Source organism: Callospermophilus lateralis, chromosome 1 (assembly GCF_048772815.1).
Source record: "Callospermophilus lateralis isolate mCalLat2 chromosome 1, mCalLat2.hap1, whole genome shotgun sequence".
Taxonomy (NCBI): domain Eukaryota; kingdom Metazoa; phylum Chordata; class Mammalia; order Rodentia; family Sciuridae; genus Callospermophilus; species Callospermophilus lateralis.
The window spans coordinates 1,199,397-1,226,082 of NC_135305.1; the positions used below are offsets into that span (position 1 = coordinate 1,199,397).

At 50.2% G+C, this 26,686-nt stretch overlaps 1 protein-coding gene across 1 annotated transcript in view; it reads left to right on the forward strand.

Moving 5' to 3' along the window:
* Ptprn2 (protein tyrosine phosphatase receptor type N2) overlaps positions 1-26,686 on the forward strand; it is a 718,290-nt gene that overhangs the window by 325,667 nt on the left and 365,937 nt on the right. The window contains exon 10 of the mRNA XM_076835049.2: positions 1,138-1,224. Coding sequence (XP_076691164.2) covers positions 1,138-1,224 — 87 coding nt within the window. The remainder of the gene's footprint in view (positions 1-1,137; positions 1,225-26,686) is intronic.

A 26,686-nucleotide genomic window follows, 5' to 3' on the forward strand; every position in this document is an offset into this window, starting at 1 on the left:
CTGTTGCCCGTTGACACGCGTGTTGGTTTGCTTGAGACACGGAGTGCCACAGCAACCGCACAGTTCTGAACCTGGAAGCCCAGATCTGGGTACCCGTGGTGCAGGGACACTATGTCCCAGGCTGTGCTCTGGCCCTGTGGCTGGCCCTGGTGGTGGCTCTTGCATGGTTTTACCCGTGTGTCCTCACGTGGGCTTTGCTGCTGCACTGCCCTGTGTCCATTTCCCACTTTCTACAAGGCACCAGTGTTGGACTAGGGCCCGTGCTCAGCGTCCTCTTCACTAACTAAATCTGTGGCCACCTGTTTCCTGATGAGGCCCAGTGTCTGGCCTAGGATTTCACAGAAGGATGACTCCGGTGGTGCAGCCCACAACCACAAGGGCTTCCTCCTTTGTTAATGCCTTTGTCTCCTGTGTCCCCCACAGGGAGCCCTAAGGCAGGGCCTGGCCTTCAAGTTGAGAGCTGTGTTCCTCCCGACACTGAGTGGGGGGAGTGAGCGAGCAGAAACCTCGCTGCTGTGGCAGTGTGCATTGATACTCCCTCACAGCAGCGCTCACAGGGCCCAGGCACTGGGGACGGGGACCCCGAGTCCCGGCGTCAGCATTCGTAAGGGGGCAGAGAGTTGAGGTGCCTGTTACCTGCCACCGTTTCATCAGGCAGCTCTCCCTCTTCATGGCCTTGCTGGCCGTGTGCAGCCGCAGCATCCTGGGTCGTCCGGCCCTGTGATGGGGTGCAGCTTGTGGCACGGCCCTCTTGCCCCCCATTTGTGTCTACACGGGTGGTGTTTGAATCCCCTTCACTGGGACTGTCACTCACCTCGGCAGGGAATCAACGTAAATAGCTGCTTGCTTTGAGCACTTCACGCCCATCAGGCCGACTGGTTTTCGCATCTCCTCCTCACTCCTCTGCCTCCCGTGCCTGCCCTCTCTATCACGTTTTTACTGACATGAGCCAGGGGTGGCCTCATGGACCCGTTACGCTTTCTGGCAATTCCATCTGCACCTCATTGTCTGTCTCAGGGCTGGAAAATTCAGGTGGCTCCCCTGATTGGCACATCCGGGAATAGCCAGCCGAGGCAGCTCCCTGGGGACCCTGGCTTCCCATCACCCTTGCTAACGATGCCCCCTCTCCCCCCACAGCCCCCTGAACCTGGAGAAGGGGAAGCAGCTGATGGGGGATGTCGCCCACCTCCTGAAGGTGCCGCCCAGCATCTTTGAAGATATCGAGTAAGTATGTGAGGCTGGACCTGTTGGCTTAGCCTGAGCTCACCTTCGTTCAGCCTCAGAAATGGGTTTATGGGGGAAAGAGCTGTGTGTCTGGGGTTCTTGTTTATTATGTCAGAAATTCTGTAGAAGACAAAAGTTCTATCAGGCTTTGGTTAGTTTTCCAACTAACGCTGAAACCTGTGCTGAATGATGAGAATCCTAATCCTGAGAGCAGCGTAGCCAAGGCCAGTGCCTGCTTCGTGCACCTGTCATGCCTGGGTCCGAAGCATCCTGCCTGCTCCACTGCACACAAGGCCCTGGGGAGGCCTACACCCATGGACCCTTTGCCTACATGCACTGAGCCACTGGCAGGGCCCTGTCAACCTCTGGAAGCTTCCCTAGGGGTGGCCTTGGACTTAGGCAGTGAGGTGATCGGCGCTGGGCCAGCACCCTTCTCCTGGGGGAAAGAGCAGGTGCCCAGGAAGTAGGAGAGTGGCTGTTCCTGTCCTGGGCTTGTAGCATGTAGGTGCTGGAGAGAGGGTATGCATGAGAGAAACCTGGACACAGCTGGCACCGTGTAAGCTGGGTGCTCGTGTAGAGTCCACCCCATGACTGGAGGAAGATGGGAGGGGGCCTGCAAAGAGAGGTCAGGGCCATCGAGTGGAGGTAAGAACTGAAATGAAGGCTTGCCTGTACTCGTGTGTGTGTGTGTGTGTGTGTGTGTGTGTGCGCGCGTGTGCAGACGTGTCCCCCTGTGTGGTCTGAAGACTTCAGGAGCCTGCAGAGGGCCATGGACATACAGGCCAGGCAGGAGATGGAGTGGAGAACGCAGGATTCACCTGGGTGAGGACCAGGTGATCGGCCAGCGATCCCTGGTCCCAGACATGTGGGTGCCCGGTTCCTGGCTGTCAGGCTCTCTGAGGTGCATCTGCTCCCACTGGTTGTCTCCTTATCCCCTGCAGGTGATAGTTCCCTGGTGACCACAGAGTGGACACAGTGTGCTAAAATGACCTGTTAAACCCTGAGGGCTTACTGCCCCTGATTGCCCTCAGCCTTCCCTCCTTACCCAGATGCCCTGGGTGGGCCTGGGCTCCAGTCCTCAGAGGCCATCTGTTGCTGTCCAGGTCCAGAGGCTGGTGGACGAGCAGGAGCCTGGGTGGGTGAGTGCCTGTTGCTCAGTGGCCTTGTTGCTGAAGGTGAGCATGGGCAGGAGGAAAGGCCGTCTACAGGGGCCTCTGGTGGACAGCACTCCTGGTGGAGGTGATGTGGCTGATGCTTCCTAAGCTCAGGGGGAAGAAATGGCTCCTGGGACTCTAGAACAGAGCTCACCCAGGCCCACAGAGGCCTGTTCACTGTGTGCTCCTCATTTGTCTTCCGTGAGGCCCTTCTGGGGCAGCTGTGCAGCCACAGGGAGTGGCGGCCATGTGCCCAGGGGCTTCTGTGGTCTGCAAGAGTTTGTTGCTCTCTGTGGTCAGTCAATAACTTGCCTCATAATGGAAGGAGGCTGGGTGGAGGCCACCTTGCCGGTTGGACACTGCGACTGAAACAGTGCTGGTTTGTCAGGTGGACCCTGGGAGCTGAACCACTGCATTCTCAGGGTTCAGTGGGAGGTAGTGTGGCTGGCCACCGCATGAGCAGCTTGTAGGAGATTCTCCGTGCAGCCCGCATGGTCCCACTAACCTTCGAAGTCAGAAGTGCTAGGTGGGGAGGCCATGCTCAGGGAAGGAGGTGAGTTGGGCTGCAGAGCTGCCGTGCTTCTGCCGCTGCTCGTGGTCCGAGTGTCAGCACACTGCTCCTCTGGGCCCTCCCACGGACAGCCCTTGCATCAGCTCGGGTTCTGGGTATAGCTACCTGCCTCTCTGGGGAGCCAGGAGTGGCTGAGCCCCTGCTGAGCCCCTGCTGCTTCCACTTCCAGGCCTCCTCCCTGCTCAGCGCAGGGGCCCCTCTTCCCCAGAAGTGAGCCTGGGCACCACCCGCCCAGGACCTTGGGGCACTGGTCTGCAGCTCCTGGCCAGCATCCTCCCTGCAGCCTTTGCTCGCTTCCCCAGCTCCTGACAGTCCTCATCCTGATCCTTGCTGGTCCAAAGCCTCCTCCCCAGTCCCCAGTTCTGGCTTGGTGGAGCCATGCCTCCCTGGGTCTTGTGGGTCTTGGGTATATAGGTAGCTTTGCCCTTTGGAACATACGAGCCTTACCTGAATGTCCTGAGAATCCCCTGGGCCCAGTAGTGATGGATGCTCTGAGGAGGGGTTCAGGCACGGGCTGTGCCTCAAGGGCATCTCGGGAGGAAGAGCCAGCAGCACCCTGGGTGCCTGGTGCTGCCTGTAAGAGCACAGCCCCAGAACTGTTCATGGTTTCAGGCACAGGAAAGGGGCACGTGAGCTGGCACTCGCAGGCATTGTCTGCATTTTTATGGAAGTAGTAGTTGTGCTTAATATGTTTTGTGAATGGTTATGTAGCTGTCAAATAAATCCCGTTATTTCTTATTACATCATTAGAGACCATTAAAACGGCATTAGCTTGCTGCTGTAGTTATGCTAGCAAACACAACAGCCACAGTTGTGATCTTATAATCTGATCTTGGGTGTCCCAGGCAGGGCTGACAGATGCGGGGGCTGCTTCCTGCAGGATCCCAGCCGGGTGGGCAGTACTGGGGTGGGCAACACAGAAGGAGAACATGCTGAGAGCCCTGGAGTTGCGAGAGGTCCTGGGGTCAGTTCTCTGGATGAGCCCTGCAGTGCATGAGGCGTGGGGTCAGCTAGGGCATCCCCAGAGGACAGGCTTATTCTGTGATCACCCTCACAGCTCTTGGCGTGCACACGGCAGTCTTGTTTCTCGTCTGTGGGATTCACTAGCTTGATAAGTGCAGTGCTCTCATTCTTCACAATGGTCACTGGGGACACAGCTGCAGAAATTCTCCACCCAGACGCTTCACCAGGGTCTCCTACTGCGCAGGCTGGGGACATGCCTGCACCTAGCACATTTCCTCTCCTCAGACCACCCTCCATGTGGGAGATGATCCCTGGGGGTTACAGGCTTCAGAAAGTACCCCTTGGCTTCCCAGAGAAGAGCAGTGTTATTTGCCCCTAGCCTGGTCTCTGTGCATCGGCAGATCTGGGGAGATGTTACATAGGAAGCAGGAGTAGGGGAGGGGTGAAAAATGGCCTCACCCCCTGGGTCGATGCTTCCTGCTGTCTCTGTGGACAACATTGATTGCAGAGCCCCGCATCACCTGATCTGTGTGCCTGGGCAGTGTGGATCAACAATGGCAGGGCCTGTGCTTGGGGCAGATGCATAGTGCTCCAAGTCCAGTCCCTCCAGCAGTGAGTGGGGCACCTGCAGGAGGGTCTGGGTAAGTGAGGTTGCGTTTGCAACGTGGTGCACTGCTATTGTACACCCATGCTTCTGGTGACACCACTGGAGGGCCGTGGAGCAAGGTGGAGAAGGGTACCTGGTGTGGAAAGCTTCCCAGAGCAAATGTAGGTCTCTCCACAGCCCCCCTCTGGATCCGGCTGAAGCTGCAAAGGGGTGGCCTGGGGGCCAGAGACAGGAAACCAGGAGTGTCAAGGCACTGTGGCAGGATGTTGGAACCGCCCAGTCCTGTCTTTAGACTGAAGATGAGGTAGCGGGAAGAGGTGTCATTATGATATGCAGGTGATTCTTCTGGAGGAAGAGGCGGCACCTTTCACTGAGCGAAGCCCATGCTCTGCTTGGTGGCTCAGGCTGGGCACTCCCACTCCTAGTGTGAAAGGAAACTGCACCTGGGGAGCAGAGGGTAGCTCACCTTCCTAAGAATCCTTGGTTTCCCTGCTGCACACCAAGGAGCCCAGGCATAGCCCTGTGTACAGCCAGCCTGGAGTCTGCTCTCAGGAGCCCTCTGTGGGGCCAGGCCCCATGATTGCTATCTCTGAGCCTTTTAATTCTTCCTCCCCAGTGAGGCCTATGGCAGGACTGCCGAGCTGAGGACGGAGCATGTGGAGGTGGGCAGTGCATGGCAACTTGTGCCTTTCACTGGTGTCTCGCTGCTGAGGAGGAAGCACTCTTCCTTCCACTGTGGGTGGGTGTGCACTGGTAAAAGCAGCCCAGTCGGCTCTTCTTTCCAGGAGCAGCTCTGGTGGGATCCTGCGGGTGATGGGGGAACGGTGCACAAATGCAGAGTTCAGGAATCACGTTCCTGTGAGACTGTGGTTCCTGGTAATGATGCTTTACTGACAAGATTTGGATCTCCATCCTTCCCAGGCAGCAGCAGGCTCCTTGGGGGCAGGAACTAGTCAGTTCAGCAACCTGGTGCCAAGAGCAAGGTGTCTCCTAGTGTCTCAGTTTGCTGAGGAGGAGTGAGCGAATGTTACCGGATGGATGGAATCTGGCTCAGAGGCACCTGGGTTCGAGTCTGCTTTTCTTGACTTGCTAGAAGACCTTGGGCAGATTGCTTAAGCTCCAGCAGCCTCAGCTTGCCCACCTGAAGGGGAGGGACCATGTGGGCATTCAGCACTCAGTCGCATACAGCCGCTTAGGCTGGGAGACAGGAGGGCCAGGAGGAGGTTAGGTTGTGTGAAGTTTAGCTGAACCCTGGGCAAGGTGTGCTTGTCTTCATGACTTGCCCTATCAGAAGTGCATGCTGCTGTTCAGCTTTCATTTATTCTCAGCCAAACAAAGTGAAAATCAGTCTTCTGTTCTGCAGACATCTCTGTTGAGCAGAGACACTGCAGGAGTGCTGTCTCCAGCAAGGCTTCGGAGCAGGAGGCCAGCTTGTGATCCAGGACTTGGCTCCAGTGGGAAGGCCCAGGGGCCTGGCATTGGCCCCAGGGAATGGAGTTGGTCCTGCATGCAGACAGGTGGCAGGAGGGCACAGCACAGTTGCACCCTGCTGGATGCTGGCTCCCAGAGGTTGCTGTGCACATATGGGGAGCAAATGGAGTGGGATGAGGTCAGGCAAGTGTCTTCAGGAATAGAGCAGCCCACGGTCCAGAGTGAGTGCAGCATTCAGGTGACCCCATGGTCTGCGCAGCTGGGCACCCCATGTCCAGTGTGAGGAGTTTGCTGCTCATTGCCCCAGAGCTGAAAGGCCATCAGGCTAAATATCAAAGTTTCAAGAAAAAGCTTCAGTCCTGATTTTTAGGCAAAGACTTCTATTTCTAAATGTCATTAACCATTCAGTTATTTATTTATTTGTTTAATTCATTAGTATGTAAGCACTGTGACACCCAAACTGGGCAGTAGAAAATGCAGCATAATGGCCCCCGGTCCTTCGGGAGCACAGGGCTTCTGCTCTATGTAGCTGACCACAGTCCATGGCTGTGCTAATGGAACAGGGTTCCCGGGGATCGCCTCCCCCGTCAGATTGTGTGAGGGTCAAAACCAACAGGTTCTTTCAAAGCTAAAGGAAAAGCATAAACCATGAACAATCTATTTCCCCCAAACACTGCATGAGAAGAGTGCAAGTCCTAAGCACAGACAGGAATTCCCGAACTGCACATACTCGCCGGCCGGCGACTGCAGGAGGCACCTGCACAGCCCCTGAGGACGGCAACACATTGTCCATCTCTGTGTCTGGTAAAGGCTTGGGTCACATTAAACTGCCTTGCAGTATCTTAGCGGGTCTTTGTGTCCTCACACATGCCATTAGGAACGGATTCTCTCAGCCTCTCCTCCCTTGAAGGCCCTCAACTGGATATTTTGGGAAGCTGCTGCCTAATATTTGGAAGCATGAATGCACAACTGCAGAAAGACGGTGATGCAGAGTGTGCCTTAGCAGTGTGTGTCTGTTTTACTTCGCCATCTGCACAGAATTCTGGAATGTTCTGGCCCGGCCTCTCAAAGAGGCGTGCAAGAATGATTCTGCCAAAGCCAGACAAGAACTCGATTTTCTCTTGGCATTTGACTATCCCAGCACCAAGCCGCAGCTTCCCCAGAATGAGGGGTGGTTGAAGAGGAGTGGTGGAATGATCTAGTGACCTCAGGAACAAGCCAGACCTGTGCCAGTCTCAGGAAGAACCTGCTCATCTGGTTCTCAGCCCAGAGACAGAGTTGAGGGGCTTGTTCAAGTAGCTCCTCAGAAACATACACACTATACAGAGAGATCTTTCTGTTACTAAAGCTGTGTTCAGTCAGGTGCAGTAAGTCTAAGTCATTCTGACTTCATTGTATAACCTTGAGACTACACTATTAGCACTTCATAACTCTTAAATTAATACTTAGTAAGGCATATAATGAGTAAGTCATTAATGTATAGCCAACTAGATAAGAATAGTCAATGCAGAGATTCTTATGACAGAGATAATATTTTGAGAAAACGTCTTACTGGGTTTGCATTAACATAGGCAATATGCACATATATAGCTCTGTTATCTATCTGTCCATCTACTTATCCATCCATCATCTGTTATCCATCATGCAAACATAATCCATTCATCCACTTACCCACCCATCTATCCACCTGCCTATGTATCCATCATCCATTTATCTTTTTACCCACCCATGTATCCATTCATCATTCATCCATCACTCACCATGTATTTCTTCCACCCATGCATACATCATCCATCTATTAATCCATCTGCGTACTCATCCATCTGTCTACCTACTTACTCACCTACCTTACCTACCTATCATCCATCCATCCATCTGTCCATCCATCCATCCGTCCATCCATCCATCCATCCATCCATCCATCCATCTATCCACCCACCCACCCACTCATCCACCTATCTGCCCATCTATCTACCTGCTTTATCGATTTGTAATCTATCTATCTAACTATCTATCATCCATCCATCCATCCACATATGTTATGGGCTTCATCAAAAATATATCAAGCAGACAAAGTACATGTTGGTCTCTCAGGCCTAGGGGTATTATACTAGCAAAAAAAATTTAATCCAATTGTCTTATCAGAAGTTGATCTTATTTCTAAACAACTTTCAGAAAAGTTTATCAACTGAAAAGAGCAGCATTTACATTTATGTTCATTGTGAAGTTTCAACATTAAATGATTAACCTTAGGAATATCCATTGTTGCCAAATATGGCATGGCTGCCTTTTTAATGTTTATTTTTTAGTTGTAGTTGGGTACAATACCTTTATTTTATTTATTTAGTTTTTATGTGGTGCTGAGGATCGAACCCAAGGCCTTGCACGTGTGAGATGAGTGCTCTACCACTGAGCCACAACCCCAGCCCCAAGGCTACCTTTTTTTTTTAATGCAAAAAAAGTCAAAGGAAATGTATACCTGGGCTGTATTTGTTCAAAGTGTTCCAAGTGATTACTTGGCAGTGTTTACAAGAGAAACTAGCATTATAGGTGATCTTCACTGTACACCATCAAGGTTGACTTGATACCAACAATCCTGTGTGTGCTCCTGTTGATATGTAGAAATGACAACTCCCAGATGAGCTGGACCAAGTAGACCCTCTGTGGACAGGACTTCGCAGTGCTCTGGGTTTGGGCAGTGGTTTTAAAGAGCAGGAACCAGAAGCCGCCCCCCGGGGCTCGCTTGCCTGCCCCGTTCCCAGCAGAGCTGCAGATCTGCATCTGGAGGCCAGCCAGTGCCTCCTCCTGCTGAGACTGGAGTGTTGTGCGATGGCCCTAAGATAACCTCGAGACACAACCATGCAGAAGACGCACAGCAGAATGCTGATGCTATGAAGGCAGAATGGAGATGTATGTTTGGATTGATTTAAAGATAAGTGTAGGAAAATAGATTTCTAAATTGTCCTTGGCTGAGCAGGCTCTTATGCCAACACTGCTGCTGAGGGTTGGCTTGTATGTCTCACAAGCCACAAGTGATGGTGTGAGGATATTCTGGAAAATATGCAAGATATTAATGTTAAAACCCTGGAAGTTACCTCTGTTTCTTGTTAGCATGTTTCTTGACAAATTAAAAAAAAAAAAAAAGAATGAGCAACTATCTATATGTAATGAAGGGTCAGGCAGACCACTGAACGGCAAAGGCCTTGGAGCAACAGGACTAACATTTAAAACAGAGGGAACTACAGCTGGAATTACAGTGGTGGCACTGTTTTTTATCTGTCTGAGCTTGTATGGTTGATTAAATAGGTACGTTTTAAATTGGGGCATTGTGCATAATCCCAGGGACACAGCTTTTCCTGTTGGTCCTGCATGGGACTCAGCTCACCCAGGCAGTGCACCGTTTATCCCACCAGCGTCCCTGTAAGAACCCACAGGAAGCGTGTTGCAAGTGTGGCACACCCACAGGGATCCCGAGAGGCCCTTCTTTTACTAGGGTAGGGAGTGTCTGAGGTTAGGTTTGAGGGTTCCTCCTTTTGATATTTTTTCTGTGTCAAGAGTGGTCACTTCTCACAGAAGCAAGTTGATGGCTCCAGGGACCATGACTTGGCAGTGACACAAATGCTCTCACATCAAAGGTACCCACCATGGGACATGCCAGACTTCATCACTACCTCCTGCGTGACCTCTCCTGGCTATCTACAGATCCATCATGAAATCCAAATCCCAGAGTCACAGGGTGAGGGAAGGTGAAGATGGCCCACCTGCTTGGACCAGCCAAGCCATTCCAGGCGGAGAGGAGCTGGTCTCCTGCACAGAGCAGTGCAGCCTGCAGGCGTTGGTGAACCTGCACAAGGTCTCCTGCACCTGAGAGCAGAGGCTGCAGAATTCAGAGGGTGTGGGCTGCCCTAGGCCCTCAGGGCCGCAGCCAAGAGCTGCAGATCAGAGGGAGTCCTGCATGCACCAGGCGTCCTGTTCAGCCAGCCCAACACCCCCCAAGGCATGCCTTATCATCCCTATTTCACAGGTGAGATAACGTGACATGCCTCACCCAGCAGAAAAGCAGCAGCTTCACATGTGAAATGTCGATGCCCATGTTCTAATGTTAAATCATAAAGTGTGTAATGTGTATGGAAATGCATGAACACAGATGATAGGAAATAGTCCATTCTCTATGTTTTGGTCAGCTTTTTCGCTGCTGTAACTAAAAGACCCAAACAGAACAATTGTAGAGGAGGAAAAGTCTATTTGGGGGCTCACGGTTTCAGAGGTCTCAGTCCATGGACAGCGGCTCTGATCCTCAGGGCCCAAGATCACCACGGCCCAATGATTTATCCTCTAAATCTTCTTGCGTTGTTTCAGACATGAGCTTTTGGGGAACAGCTCACATCCACACTGTAACATCCTCATTCGTGGGCTTATATTCACAGTTTGTGTTAATTCCTCTGGACTTCTACAGCCCTCCCTGGACATACACGGACAGAGGTACCAGAGCAGGGAGAACATGGGTTGGTGGCACTACACTCTCCGCTGAGACTGAATGAAGAAGACTCTTCTTTTCCAGCTCTTGCTGTGGACAGGCTCCTTCTCATAGTCTCTTCAGTGCCATCTCTTTCACATGTTTTCTTAGAAATATTGGCACACTGCAAGGAATCAAATAATGCTCCAAAGTAATTTGGCAAGGCAGAGGGGGTGCAGAGGGGGTGCAGAGGGTGCACTACTGAACAAATCTGGCAAGCAAGCACGCTTGGGTGGCAGTCCCCTGTTTTTATGCCTAATACAGCTCTGTCCCCTGCTCTGATAGGAGGAGTTTGAGGATTATAATCTATGCAAGTGGCTAATTTTAAAATTGGGGAGGGCAAAGGGAAGGACCATAATTAAAATGGCTACATCCCAATTAAGGTTAAATACTATATTCTGAGCATGGACCACTGAACTTTTTATTTCTCACAAGACCCCCCCTTTTTCTCTGTATACATTTTGGTCTCATTTTTATTTTTGTTCTTGTGCATTTGGTATTGGTATTCCATCCATCCTGACCATGGTAGCTTTTTTTTTTTTTTTTTTTTTTTTTAAGAATAGAAACTCCTCGTTTTATGGGTGAGGGGTACTGAGGATTGAACCCAGGGGTGCATAACTACTGAGCCACATCCCTAGTCCTTTTTATATTTTACTTAGCGACAGGGTCTTGCTGAGTTGCTGAGGGCCTTACTAAGTTGCCAAAGCTGCCTTTGAACTTGCAGTCCTCCTGCCTCGGCCTCCTGAGCCACCAGGATTAGAGGTGTGTGCCACCGCGCCGCGCCATGGTGAATTTTGAGATTGATACCACCCATGGTAGTGAGTTCTCCCCTTTTTGGTGGCTCACATGGGCACCTGGTGGTCAGGAACACTGGTAAGGTCCTTCTCAGGTTGGATGGAGCTCACCTTCTCCCCACCGCCAGGCTGGAGCAGTGACTAGTGAACTCCAGAAGGAATCTGAGCATCAGCTCATAATGTCATTCCAACAAAAAATGAAAACTAAAAATAAAGCAAAAAAGAAGTAGGTAGGCCTTAAACTGGCTCAAAACCTACCTGTGACTCTGACAGAGCTCTCTGTGTACTTATCAGGCGCTCTTGAATAAAGACACTTCCTTCGTAACCTCCAGTTTTACTTTTGGGAAGACTGACACAAGTGTATATCCCAAGTAACAATTTAAAAAACCATGTCTTGTCTTTTAAATGTCCATTTATGGCTGTGTTCTGGCCGTACCCTTCTGCCAGGTGTTTAAGACCAAGTTGGTCTAAATCGACCTCTTTCTATCTACTGTGAGAACCCCCTGAGATGTGTCAGGGACCACTCTTGGGAACCTGTGAGAAGCCTCTTGGCTCCTTGAGCTTTTCCTAGCCCAGTTGTGCCATCTGCCAAGGTGGGAAGGGTCTTGCTGACTCGATGCTGCTTCCTTTGGAACCACCAGGGTCAGTACCTTTCCAGTGACTCTCCTCTTTGCAGAAAGTGCACTATTGGCTTCATGGTCCCTAGGGTCCTCATGGTCCCCTGATCAGGAGGTCGGGGGACTTGCCAGAGTCGCAGGGACCTTACAGAGTCCCCTCATTCCCTAGATCCTGGCCGACCTCAGAGGGAAAGGCCCAGAATATTGGCTGAGTTTCCCTTGGCCCTCTTACTTCCTTAAATCTGGTCCCAGGTTGGTTTTAAGCACCCAGCAGGCCAGTTGCCCCAGGGTTGAAGTACAAGTACTAGATTTTAACTTCAAGTTTTATGATTTTACAGTTACCGCTTCCATTTAATTGGGGTATTAGTACTGGAAGTCAGCATTCTATCCCACCTGTCCTTTAGATGATAGCTTATCATCTCAAATTAACCCAGGTTGTTCTATTAGAAGCAGTGCTTCTGCAAAACTCACAGGCAGCACTTATAAGGTTTTGTAAGGAAGATATAAAATGAAATTAATAAGAGCAGAAGCATTCAGTTTGTATAATAGCTATAAACCAAGAAACATGATTTTTCTAATCCCAAACATTTATGTATGTATTATGTCCCCTGTTTATTTTGAGATCACAGTAATCCTTACAACAACAACAACAACAACAACAAAATCTACCTTTTGAACGTGAATTTAAATGTGGTTAATTAATTCTGGCCTACTTTGGAACCATCCTGATGTGGAGTAGGGTGAGAGGCAGAGCCTTATCTCAGGTGAGGCAGAGTCTTGACAAATGTTAGGTAAAGTGCTTTCTTTCTGAAGCCTCTTTCTTAAATATTATTTTATGAAGTTGTGGTATGTTATTTCCTGAATCTCTCTGAATATCAGTTAAGATAATAACAATATTACATCCAAAATATGAATCAAACAGAAAGTCAAAGAGAGCTCTTAAATTAAACTTTCCTTATTAGTCTCCAAAAATACATTTAAATTTTCATCCCAGTGTAAAGAGCAACATAAAATTCTCTATGTATCTTATTGATAAAACGTTACCTATATCCAATTATAAAACATTCAATGACACAAATAAATCCCCAATTAAATTTGTTATTTTTATGTAAGTCTAAACAAGATCACCACCACAGACAGCTTTAATCTGGAGAATACGAGCTTAGCAAAGTGTTCTAAGTTTTCAGATAGATTCATATATTCAGGGTGTCTGACAACACTGACTCAATTCATGGTCTAAAATTTTGTCCAGAAGAGAACGGATTTCCTCCTTAAGCAAAGTCACCATGATCACCACTCTAGGGTCCCATTGGCCCACGGCCTTGCTCACTTGTTGTAGAGCAGGGTTTGTTTCTTTTCCCTGCAAGGTACTTGCAAATGAAGTTGTTCCTCTTTGGATGATCATCTTACATGAACGTTTAACTCATACAACAAATTTTATCCCGGGAAAGGGATCAGACAATCTGCCATATACAAAAACTGTCCCTTAGTCCTTCTTCCCAGGTTGCATTGTACCCAGGCTGTTGTGGAGCCGGACCCGTCTCCTTATCACTGTCATAGTGCCATCCACTTAAGGGTGCTCCCTATCGTCAGCTGCACCAGAGGACCTGTGGGCCTTTTCACTGTACCAGGCTAGTGGTACCCATGGAGGAGGCCCTCTCCGTCTTCCCTTCAGGTTCCTGCCAACAAACACGGGTTGGCTCTTGTTTCTATTCCTCCCAGGAATCAATACCCAAAGGCTCTATCCACTAGTCAGCTAGTTGTGAGGGCTCACTTCAGTCTCCCCACCCTGCCCCCACCCGCATCTGTGACGATCCCTTACGTCCAGGGGACTCTTTTCAGTGAAGGTCACATTGACCATGAAGAGACTTCAGGGACTTCTCTGTACAGAAGTCACAATGGCCAAGACAGGGAATCCAGGAAGCCCTTCTATTTTAGCTCTGTGGGAAACAAGGAGGATTCCACCCAGAAGTGTCTCCCAAAGGTGACATGCTGCCAGATCTCAAAAGTGGAGCCATTTTCATCTCCAGGTTATGGTCTAATAACTAGAACCCACTGGTATGTCCTTTGTGACTGGCGGCTTTCACCCCTGAAAAAGATAGGGTAATCGTCAGGCACAGAGGGACGGGCCCCCAGTAAGGTTTTTCCAAATGTAAAGGCCACCTCAGGAGGTTAAAATTTCATTCAACTCCTTGTCCCAGAACTTCAGGAAAATGAACTTGGGGTAGACCAAATGAAGGTTGTAGAAAAATTCAGACTCAAGGACTAAAAGGGCATGGTCAGTTAGAATCTCGTGGGCCAACCCCGCAGCCTAGGTACCCCCCAGTGCCTGTGCAACATGAGTTTCAGCCATTAGCCCCCACACTTTTGTTTTAATTTTTTCAGTTTATTTTTTCGTTGTAGATGGACGTGATATGTTTTATTTTTACGTGGTACTGAGGATCGAACCCAGTGCCTCGCACGTGAGTCAAGTCTCCACCACTGAGCTATAGCCCCAGCCCCCAACGCTTTTTAAAATATCTGTGTAGCATAGACTCTGATGGGTGCCTTTATCTGAAGCCATAGTCCCCAGACTAGCGCACCCAAGTGGAAAAAACCTCCTGCGGGTTTCCCCTGGCCTCATGGGAGCGCCATCGCCTCAAGCCCCACAAAGCTCGCTCCTTTCTCTTTCCGTCCTCTGCCACCATCGTGGGTTTCATTCTTTGAACTTGTGAGACAGGGACCCAGAAAGGAGCCAGTGAGGCCTAAGCCCACGTGTACCCCCCCCCCCCCACCGCAGCACAGGAAATCACTGCGCTGCATTCCCACCCTCCCAGGAGCAAAGGGCTTGGAAGGTGGGAAGAGGCGAGGTCCCCTTTGCCCATTTCTCTGGGATTATTTTTCCAGCCAGGGGCTGGTGTCCCTGACCCACAGTGAGATAGTCTGTGACTTCCTGGGACCAGGCTGAGAAATGCTGGGACTGCCAGTACTGGGTCGAATGGATTGAAATCTTTTTTTTTCTTTTACCAATTTATGAAAACATTTAATAGACCCAAATATATGTATACTTAGGTTACCTGTGAAACCAAGGTATTAAAGTCTAATTAACACTTAAGTCAGTTATTCCTGCCAGAGACAACTTAGAGCAATGGACATTGCACGTTAAACATTTTATAAACCAATACTCTGATGGTCTGGCACATAGAAATATGTGTGGGCTTGTAACTTCCAAGGCATCCTTTCTCTTACCAACTTAAATGGACCCTTTTTGTTAAAATTTTTATTTAATTTATACGAACTGAAAGGCATTTGGATATATCCCTTAAATTTATAAGTACTCATTTATCTATAAGCCAATTCTTTTTATCTATTTATTTTTAAAATTTTTATTCTAATTTACTCTATATGACAGCAGAATGCATTGCAATTCATCTTGCACATAGAGAGCACAATTTTTTATATCTCTGGTTGTATACAAAGCATATTCACACCATTCGTGTCTTCATACATGGACTTAGGGTAGTGATGTCCATCTCATTCCACCATCTTTCCTACCCCCATAACCCCTTCCTTCCCCTCCCACCCCTTTGCCCTATCTAGAGTTCATCAAATATTCCCATGATTTTTTGCATCTATTGAGATGATCATATGGTTCTTATCTTTAAGTCTATTTATGTGGTGAAGCACATTTATTGATTTCTGTATGTTGAATCAAACTTGTATCCCTGGGATGAACCCCACTTGATTGTGGTGCACTCTCTTTTTGATATGTGTTTTTAATTTGATTTGCCAGAATTTTATTGGGAATATTTGCATCTATGGTCATTAGAGATATTAGTCTGGAGTTTTCTTTCTTTGATGTGTCTTTGCCTGGTTTGGAATCAGGGTGATACTGGCCTCATAGAGTGAGTTTGGAAGTGCTTCCTCTCCTTCTGTTTCATGTGATAATTTGAAGAGTACTGGTGTTGGGTCTTCTTTAAAGGTCTGTAGAACTCTACTGTGTATCCATCGGTCCTGGGCTTTTCTTGGTTGGTAAGCTTCTGATGTGTCTTCTGTTTAATCACTTGAAATGGATCTATTTAAATTATATCATCCTGATTCAATTTGAGCAAATCACATGACTCTAGAAATTTGTCAATGCCTTTGATATTTTCTATTGTATTACAAGTCTTCAAATAATTTCTAATTATCTCCTGTATTTCTGTAGTGTCTGTTGTGATATTTCCTTTTTCATCATGTGTTAGTGATTCAAGTTTTCTCTCCCCTTCTCTTCATTAGCATGGCTAAGGGTTTGTCAATTTTATTTATTTTCTCAAAAAACCAACTTTTTGTTTTGCCAATTTTTTTCAGTTGTTTCTTTTGTTTCAATTTCATTGACTTCAGCTCTGATTTTTAATTATTAATTTCCTGTCTTCTACTGCTTTTGGTGTTGATTTGTTGTTATTTTTCTAGGGCTTTGAGATGTAACATTAAGTCATTTATTTGTTGACTTTTTCTTCTTTCAAGAAGTAAACTGTATGCAATGAACTTTCTCCTCTTAATACTGCCTTCCTAGTTTCCAGAGATTTTGATATGTTGTATCAGTGTTCTCATTCACCTCTAAGGATATTTTTAATCTCCTCCTTGATGTCTTTTGCAACCCATTTTTTATTCAGTAGCATATTATTTATTCTCCAGGTGTTGGAGTAACTTTTGTTTTTTATTTTATCATTGATTTCTAATTTCATTCCATTATGATCTGATAGAATGCAGGGTAGTAACTCTAAGTTTTTGTATTTGCTAAGAGTTGCTTTGTGGCATAACGTATAGTCTATTTTAGAGAAGGATCCATGTGCTGCTCAGAACATGTATTCGCTCATTGATGGATGAAATATTCTTTATATGTCAGTTAAGTCTAAGTTATTGATTGTATTATTGAGTCCTATAGTTTCTTTGTTCAGCTTTTTTTTGGATGGTCTATGCAGTGGTAAAAGAGGTGTGTTAAAGTCACCCAGAATTACTGTGTGTGGCCTATTTGACTCTTGAAGTTGAGAAGAGTTTGTTTGATGAATGTAAATGCTCCATTGTTTGGGACATATAAATTTATTGTTGTTATGTCTTGTTGATGAATAATTCCCTTAAGCAGTATGAAATAGCCTCTTTATCTCTTTTAATTAACTTTGGCTTGAGGTCTACTTTATTTGATATGAGGATGGAAACCCTGTTGGCTTCTGCAGACCATGTGAGTGGTATGATTTTTCCCAACCTTTCACCTTGAGTCTCTTGGAGGCAGAATATTGTTGAGTCTTTTTTTAATCCAATCTGCCAGCCTCTGTATTTTGATTGGTGAGTTTAGGCCATAAGCCTTCAGGTTATTATTGAGACATGATTTGTATTCCCAGCTATTTTTACTTATTTTCGGTATTTAACTTGACTTGGTTTCTCCTTTGATTAGTTTTTCCTTTAGTGTAATACCGCCCTTTGCTGATTTTCATTATTGTTTTTAATTCCTCGTTGTGCAGTATTTAGCTGAGGATGTTCTGTAGTACAGGCTTTTGAGTTGTAAATTCTTTCAACTTTTGTTTATCATGGAAGCTTTTTATTTCATCACCAAATCTAAAGCTTAATTTTCTTGGATATAAGATTCTTGGTTGGCATCCACTGTCTTTTAGAGCGTGATATATGGTCTAAGGTCTTCTAGGGTCTTCTAGTTACAGGGTCTGGGTTTAATAATCTGCACATGTTCTAACTGGTTTCCCCTGTATGTAATCTGGTTCCTTTTCCTTGTGGCTTTTAATATTCTCTCCTTATCCCCTATTTAGGCATTTTTATTGTTATGTGCCTGGGTGTGGATCTGTTGTGATTCTGTACATTTGGTGTCCTGTGAGCCTCTTGAATCTGGCTTTCCAATTCATTTTTCATGTTTGGAAAAGTTTCTGACATTATTCCATTGAATAGGTTGCTTATTCCTTTGGTGTGGAGCTCTGTGCCTTCCTCTAGCCCAGTGGCTCTTAAATCTGGTCTTCTTAGGCTGTCCCGTATTTCTCGAATGTTCTGCTCATGGTTTCTAACCATTTTCACTGTGTGGTCCACGTTCTTTTCAAGATCACATATTTTGTCGTCATTGTCTGAGTCCTGTCTTCCAAGAGGTCTATCTGTTGGTGATGCTTTCATTAAACTTTTAATTTAGTTACTTTCTTTCTTTTCAAGGATTTCTGTGGTTTTTTTTTTTTTTAAGAACCTCTAGCTCCCTACTGAAGTAATCTTTTGCTTCCTGTATTTGTTTATGTAGCTCTTCGTCAAAAAGATCTTTTTCTGCCTGTATCTGCTCTCTTATATCGTCCTTTAATTCGCAGGACATTTTAATTGTGTACATCCTGAACTCCTTCTCTGTAATTTCTCCTCCTGTGCTGGCCGTGGATTCTAATAGTGTGGTGTCTTGATTTGTCTGGGGCACTTTCTCCCCTTGTCTTCTCATGTTGCTTGTGTGTCTCCCCCCTAGCGCTGTGGATCTGAGGTGTTACTGTTTTTACACTATAGGCTTACAGTGCCCCTGCAGGGACCCAGTACCTCTCCTTTGAGGGTAAAGACAATGTTAACAGACCCCAGTATAAACAGGATACACCCTAAAATCAAATGTTTACTTTAAAGACGTTTACAGTTTAGTCACAATGTATAGAAATTATGAATACAGTTATTATCTACAATACACTCAGTAGGTTTGTAAAAGGGTTTACAGTTTCTGATGGTGGACTAAGAACTAGGGGTGAGGAGTAGGATGATATGCTGAGGAGGCAGGAGGTGAGGATATAGAGTTGTTACATCTTAGGAAGTGTGAAAGAGAAGTCTAAAGGGGAAAATCATCAGCAGAAGAAGTGAGAGGAAGTAATTTTGGGTAGACAAGTGGGAAGACAGTAGAGTACATAAAACAAACACACACATACTAAGAATAATTTAAAAATGTTAAAGTAGTGGAAATGGGTGGAAAAAATAATACACAACACAACTGTGATATGCTATTCAGACGTCGCAGTCCTCAGAATCCTAATTCATGCAAAGTACTTGGTTTCACATATGTTGGGGAGGTGAGGGCAGGAGAATAGGGAGGGAGAGGGGGAAATGCTGAAGGAAGAAAAGGGCCTGTTTTGTTGGGGATCAGTATCTTTCCCGCGTCCCTTCCCGTCCAGTAGGTGGGGTCGTCTGTCGTTAGCTGGTGCCTCCATGCTCAGGATGGTGAGGGTAACCAGGGTGTCACTCGGCCAGGTGAGCGGCTGCTGGGGAGACAGGGGAGTTAGGAACTGGGTACCTGGCCAGCTGGAGTTCCAAACTGGGAGTTGCCCCCACTGAAGTTGGTGGTGAAGGTGACCCAAGATGGTGGCGCCTGCTTTCAATGATGGAGTGTCGGGTCGGGTGGGGGAACCGGGTGATGGCCTTAGTGAGTTCAGAGACGAGCTCTGTGTCACGTAGTGTGTGGCTGTCAGCTGGCTTCAGAACCTGTGTGAAGTTCTCAGGCGCAGGTAGGACATTGCGCCTGGGACCATCTCTGCTGGTGTAGACTCCCAAGATGGCGGCAACTGGGGGATTCCCATGTTGGTAGATGGAGGTCCACGTGGGAGCGATGGCTGGAGTTCCTGCGCGTGGGAAGCTGCCGGTGTCCTGCGTGGGAACGGTGTCCATGATTTCTGTTCGGGTTGATGGCCGAAAGTTCTGCATGAGTGCTGATGGTCCCCCTCGGGGTCCTGTGTGGCGCGTAGTTGGGAGACGTACTCTGACGCTGAGGCTGGAATCCTGGACGGGCCCAGTGACTGAGCTTCCTGTGTGGGAGCAGGAATACCCTCATAGAGAAGCAGTGTTCTCACTATTTGAGTCCCAGGCCATGGAGTGACATAGAATGCTGCTTCCCTCTGGCCTGACATCTTGGGTCTCCTATCTATAAGCCAACTCCATTGCTATGTACAAAATACGCATAAGAATATATAGAGACATGACAGACAATGCACAGATACGCACAGTACACGTGAAACAGACAGGAAACGGATATTTGGTAGCTCTTTACCAGACATTGAGTCTCTATAGGCAATAGGCAAAAGAACTATCCAATTTAACCTTTAAAAATGAAAACAGCCTTTCCTGGGTTTTGGGTCCTTGTTTTCCTCAGGGTATCAGGTTTCCTCCTGTGCTCCAAGCCACCATGGCAAAGCAGCAGGAAGTGTCTCTGAGCAGGAGTCCCCACAACCCCTTAGGCAATACCAGGATTGTTAGAAAGACCAGCTGCCTCCAGGAACCAAACTCATGCTTGGAAGCAGCTCAACAGGGCAAACTGACTTCTGCAAAAGTGTGTGCACAGGGTCTGGTGGGCAGGCACACTTGGGCCAGCAGTCTCTTCTTTTATCCCCAACACAGCACTGTCCTTGCTCTGAGAGGAGAAGCTTAGGGTAACATTCTACTCAGTTGGTTAATTTTAAATTGGGGAGGACAAAGGGAAGGACTGTAGTTAAAATGGCTACAATTTGGTACCATTTCAATATTCTGAAAATGTACCACTGGACTTTCTATTTCTCAGTTCTATGCGTTTTGCTGGTGATTTTCCTGTTCAAAATGGCCCTAGGCAAAGTGCCCAGGCAACTTCTCCATTTCAAGTGCCACGAGGCTGTGACAAGCCTTTTGGAGAAGACGTATGTCAGATGTGTTTTCTCACCTCACTGAGTTCCAGGGCTTGGCCCGGTTCAGCATGATCAGCTCAATGGCTGTGATCTAGCTGTCTGAGTAGAAACTACCTAAAACCAGGCTGCATGTCGCCCAGATGACGGGAAATCCCACGGCTGGGCTGGCGGGAACGTGGCCGTGTCCCAAGGTCAGTGACTGTCAGTACTCGCTGCCCCCACAGAGCTTGGCCACCGGGGTGGTGAGGAGGGACTCAGCGCTATCAGTGACCATTAGGGGAACCCGGATGAGAAACTGGAAGTGCAGCAGTGGAACCCGCAGCTGTCCTAAGTAGACAGTCGCTCACAGGCAAGGGCCTGCCCCACGTCTGCTCAGTGGCCTCTTCCTTCTGGGGACTCTGGTTCTTTGTGTTACATAGCTCCTTCACTCTGCAGAACTGGAGTCTCTTGTGCTCTGTCAGTAACAACTTTCTCCAACTCGTTTCCCTGTGAGCTCTGGTATTAGGTGCCGAACCTGCTTCTCAGAGGCTTCACGAGGCTCAGAGGTCTCTGTCGTACTATTTCCTGAGGAGTCCAGCTTATGCAGAGGCACTTTATCCCATTTCCCCCAGTTTTAAGAAGAACTGGAAAGTAAGTGACATGGTGAAGACAAGCAGACTGCCTGGCGCTGGGCGGGGTGGTCGCCGGTGCTCAGTCTTCACTCCTGTCACTGTCCCCCATCCTGCAGAAGTGGAGGTCATAATGGATGCCAGGGCACATGCTTCCTGGGAGGAGAGGCCTGACAATCATGCAGCTTGGTGGGAGCAGCTCTGCAGGCTCCAGGGTGCCCATGCACCGTGGCACCTCTAGGCTGGGTGTCCGTCAGACTGGGCCTTTTTCCGGGTGCCAGGATCAGGCAGCAGTGTGTGCAGAAGGTGAGGGAAGGGCTGTGCCACAGAACAGATGTGTTTTGCACGTGAAGTGGCTCATGGGATTAAGGTCCAAGGTCCCCAAGGTCTGCTGGCTGTGCCCATCAGCATTCCTTTTCAGGTCTGTGCCAAGGCACAGCCCGGACCTGCCTGTGGGGTATAAGGAGAAGAGCAGTGACCTTTTTGCTGATGACTGAGCTCCAGGTGGGGAGAGGCGAGCCTGGTCCCAAGAAGGCCCTGGACTGGATGCTCTTCCAGGAGGGCGCATGGGCAGCGTGGGCACATCCTGTGGCCCTGAGAGCGAGCAAAGCTCTGGGGCCTTCTTGTGAGTCCCACCGCCCCTCAGAAGCCATGACAGTGCATGGGAAGGTAGACTGTCACGAGCCCCAGAGACGGCACAGAAGGAAGCCGAGCTCAGCACAGACCACGCTTCGCACCAGCACCTGAGACCAGAAGCGCTGCTGACGGCCGGAGGTGGGGCGACCCTCAACTGACCAGCCCAGGGCCAGCATAGAGCAGCCTTTCTTGGGACACTGTCTTAGGTTGCTTCCCTCAACTCCAATGCAGAGGGGCCCTGGAAAAGATGATCTTTGCCCTTGAAATGGGATGAGACTAAGAGTGGAACAGGGAGATGAGCAGAGTGTCACCTGCTCCATCTGCTCCGTCCACCAGCTGTATCTGGACCAAGAAGTTGTGAGTGTCTCCAAACCCAGCCCCTCCTGACACTCCTGGGAGCCAAGGCAGCACAGCGGGGAGCCTAGAGCATGCTTCTCAGTGGCAGGGTTGCCCCCAGGGGACACTTGGTGCCTGGGAGACCGCACCCTTGATCCCAAGAGGTCTGGCAAGCTGTAGTCTGTGAGCACACATGCAGGGCCTGCCCAGTGCTGAGGCTGCACAGACGGGACCTGCCTGGGGAAAGTCTGTGGAGTTTCCTAAGGAGTCAGGATGGGTATTGGAGTGAGGACCCACAAAGAAAGCCAGCTGGGCCTCCCAGTTCTGAGCTGAGTGGCCTGACGTCTTTAGATATCAAGGTGTGCCCAGGATCCAGGGACCCCTCCACCTCCACCCAGCTCCCTCACAGGCTGTGCAGAGGTCAGAGCAGGAGTCGGGGAAGTGGGTTACTCCCTTGCAAAGATCGAAAGCAGCATGGTCTGTGTCCAGCAGCTCTGGCCGGGAGGAGGAGGGGCGGCCCCGGAGGCCCTGTGCAGGCCGAACCCTCACAGCCCCTGCCCACAGGAGGGGTGGGTGGCAGTGGGACTGGCAGGGTCCAGGTAGCTTCCCCTTCTGGGCCCTGCAGAGCCTCGTGCGCTGTCCCCTGACACCTGAGCATTTCCGTCTCTGCGGTGTTCTCTCTTTTCTGTTCAGAAGCTCCTCAGCCCATGTGAGACCTGGAGTCCCAGCACACATGCCCCGCCAGCAGGGCCCTGCGGGCAGCTTGTCTGAAGAGCCGGGCTTCTGGGTGCAGAGGGTATGGGTTTACCAGGTCTTGAGACCGCAGATGCTGGCGAAGGTGCTGACGGCGCTGGGACATGATGCCCCACCTGTGAAGCTCCCCTAGTCCTAGGTCAGGAGCAGGTGCTCTGCAAACGTCCCCCGTAATGACTGCCGGTGGCAGTCTGCTGCAGCCACTAGCAATAGCCAGAGCGATGCTCAGGGCTCTGGGCAGGTGGGCCCACAGCAGTCCCTGCCTCTGCTGTCTGCTTTCTCCCCCAGGCATGGGACTCCTCACTATCAGGAAATACCTCTCAGCCACCTGTCCCTAATAGGTGCCCCAAAGGCACATGTAGCCCACCGCTGTGCTCTTGGGCCAGGGCCGCCTTCTAGGAGCCTCACTGAACGTTTCAGAGGCTCGCTCTGAGGTGAGGTCAGCGCCTGCTGCCTCTCTCTGTGCCCTAGGGAGATGAGAAACGCCATTGCCTGGTCCTCGGCACACCCAGGGTGTAGAGCCCAGCAGGCCTGCATGTTGGGGTGGCCAGCCTGGTGATGCAGTGTCTTTGAGCTGTTTCTCTTCTGGAGAGTGAGGAGGTGTGCCCTGGGCAGCAGCTGGAGACTGCAGCTCTCGTCCCTAGAAAGGGGGCTGTTCTTCAACCTCCTGAGAAGCCCTGTAGCGTGTGGAGGGTGCTCTGCGAGGGATCGAGTCCAGCCCACCAGTGTCTCATGTGAGGGGAGAGTGGCCTGCAGTTTTGGCCGATTTTTCACTAGCAAGATGGATGACTTGAGTGGCCTGGCCACAGGCCCCTTGAGGCTAGGGGCAGGTGCAGCCTAGGGCTGGGGTTTCTCAGGTTTGGAGGTTGTCCATGCACTGAGCTGATGGCCAGGAGAGGCCTCGATAGCTGCAAGCTGCCCAAGATCCCCTGTGGGAGTCCCAGACCCTGCTGAGTCCTCTGCAGCTGATGCGGGGTCTCTCAAAGGCTGTGGGGCTGCTCCACGATGAACAGAGGTGACCCCAAAAGAGCTGCCTCAGTGCTCAGAACCAGCTTTGAATTCAGATGCTGAACGCGGAGAGAAAGAATAGAAAAAAGCAGTGGGGTGCTCAGGCCATGGGCTGGTGTGAGCGGCAGGGTGCGCCTTGGGTCCAGCGCCTCCCTGTGGGGAGTTACCACAAACTGGCCTCCTGACCCGCTGTGGCCTCCTGTTTTCCGGGGCAGCCTGCTGTTTACTCCTGCAGCCTGCTGGAGGTGACCATCTGTGGGGTGGGTTTGCCCAGGGGCCGTTGGAGTGCTCATCATCCGACCTTGGAGCTCTGGCTGACCCTTCCTGACCAGCCTAGAAGCCCTGCTGTAAGGTGACCCTGGAGCACTTCAGGCTGCACTGTGGAGGTGCCAGATGCCCCTTAATAGGAAACAGTCTTGCGGTCACTGGTCTGGTTGAAGGTGTTGTGAATGGACATGTTTAGGATTTTCCGCTGGCCCCACACCTCAGGGCCAGGCCTGATGCTGCATGCCCTCCAGCACTGTGTGGCGGCTTGGTTCTCACTGGCAATTGTCTTGGGCTGGCCGGCGTCTCTCCTGCCACCCTCTCTTCCATGAGTGCTGCTGGAACACCTCCAGTGTGCCACTCTCCTGCGGTGTCATTGGACCCGGGTCACTGGCCCCCAGAGCAGACCTGGGGTGGCCTCCCCACAGCCTCTGGGCTTCTCCTCCCTTGGGGCAGGTACTCCAGGGCAGCTTTCCATGGACTGTGGTGGCTGGAAGGCAGGGACATGCCCGAAGGAGTAGAGCCAAGCTGGCCCTGCGATGCTGCTCGTTGGCTAGAATGTCCTGTTTGGGAAGGAGTGTCCTCCTGACTGTGCTCCGTGGGCTCCCTCTACAGTGGTCCTTGGTGGCATGGGCTGTAATGGAGAGAGCTCCCCACAGCCACCGCCCTGGAGCCGGTCTGCGCTCCCAGGGGAGGCCACCTGCAGTGCGCTGCAGATGCCTGTGAAGAGAGGAGAGAGGAGCTGGTGGCCGAGGCAGCGCTAAGGGAGTGGCATGACCTCAGCAGTAGCACTGACACCCGCGGAGGCCAGTTCCTCTGCCTGCAAGGACTGCGCTTGCAGATGGGTAAAGGAGCCGTCTCCCACCACCCTCCTGTCTTCCTTCCTGACAGGCAGTAAATCTAGCAGCACGGAGGGGCCAGGCATTCAGGGCATCCGTCCTGGTCAGCCTGTGAGCCTTGGGACTGTGTGAGCAGATGCCCGGCCGGACATTTCAGATGGGAGACACTCTCCCCTCAGGGTCAGCCTGTGCTTTCCTGTGGTCATCGGCAGGTCAGGGCCCCTGGCCACCTGTTTAGGGCTCTGGAAACTACTTGTCCTGACCCATCCCAACTACTTGCCAACAACCCTGAGATCAGAAGCACACAAGTTTATTAAAAATGAAGACAAATAGACCTAAAAATAGGTCCAGGGGTCATGAAGAAACGAGGGAGAGTAAACATGCTTCTGAGCTCTGAGTGAGGGTTCTGGGGCTCCTAGTGACTTGGCTGCCTTTGGCCCAGTCCTTGCCATCGAGGTCAACTGAGAGTCCCTTCTGGCACTCTTGAAGGTGTTTCCACATGTATCTTGACTGCGTTTGGAACCTACACTGCCTGGCTGTGGACCCACAGGGTTCTGCAGGACCTGGGTCCTGCCATCTTGCTGGGAGGCGTGTATATGGATTCCTTGGATCCAGAAGGCCTGAAGGGGCAATGCACACTGTTACAGGGGCCCAGGGCCTGGTGCTGGGGTGGGCAGGGCGTGTCGGGGCCTAGTGACAGGAGAGCCGACTGAGGGCAGGATATGGGCAGCGCTGAATTGGTGGGATCTCAGTGCCCTCCAGCCCTGTCCTTGTGCTGCTGTGCTGCATTCTGGTAAGCAGGGTGGCACTCAGCACCGTGTTCCCACGTGAGTGACCGCACTCAGGACTCTCATTAGGGAAACCAGAGCCAGCCCCGTGCCTTATTTACTGCTGAGAACACGGAGGCAGGGCTGGCAGGCTTTACCAGAACCTCTCGCAACAAACATGCCAGAGAAGAACTCCGCAGGCATCACCAACACCACGCAGCAGCAGTGGGGTAGGGAGTATCGTGCCATGAGGTGCTGTAGCCCAGGCACCTGCTGGGCATCATGGATTAGTCCAGATGGGTACCATGACTTCTTGGCTAGTTCTGGTGGGCATTGTCTACCCACCTGGGCTCAGCATGTCGAGACGCGAATGAACAGGAAGGTGCTGATAACCTGAAACCGGTTAGTCCACACATGATGTCCATGTGAAGAGGTCAGCCTTGCCCTCACCTCCTCATGGTCCCACCCTGACCTGGGCATTCTTCCTCAGGTGGACAGTGGGCTCCATGTGAAGAGGTCAGCCTTGCCCTCACCTCCTCATGGTCCCACACTGACCTGGGCATTCTTCCTCAGGTGGACAGTGGGCTCCATGTGAAGAGGTCAGCCTTGCCCTCGCTTCCCATGGCCCTGATCAAGGGCCTTTTCGTGAGTCTTCTTTCCCTCTGACATCAGGGTCTCCATAAAGGGAGTCTTCAACGCTTTCAGATGACTTGTCACCCTTTGGGGCACATAGGTCTGAGAAATGCCGCTCCTGTCCTCGGGGGGCTCTGTAGTTGTGCCTGGAACCCTTTGGAGGGTGTGTGGGAGGTTCTCGTGGTGAGCAGCACTTTCTCCTGATAAGAGAAGTCACGTGGCCCTGGTAGGAAGCACTGCACGGCTCTAGACAAGCCGGTTGTCCACCAGGGAAGTAGAGAACACTACAGAATAACTCCTGTTCAGCTTAAGTTCTGCATTTCTGGCACTCACTTTACTTGCTG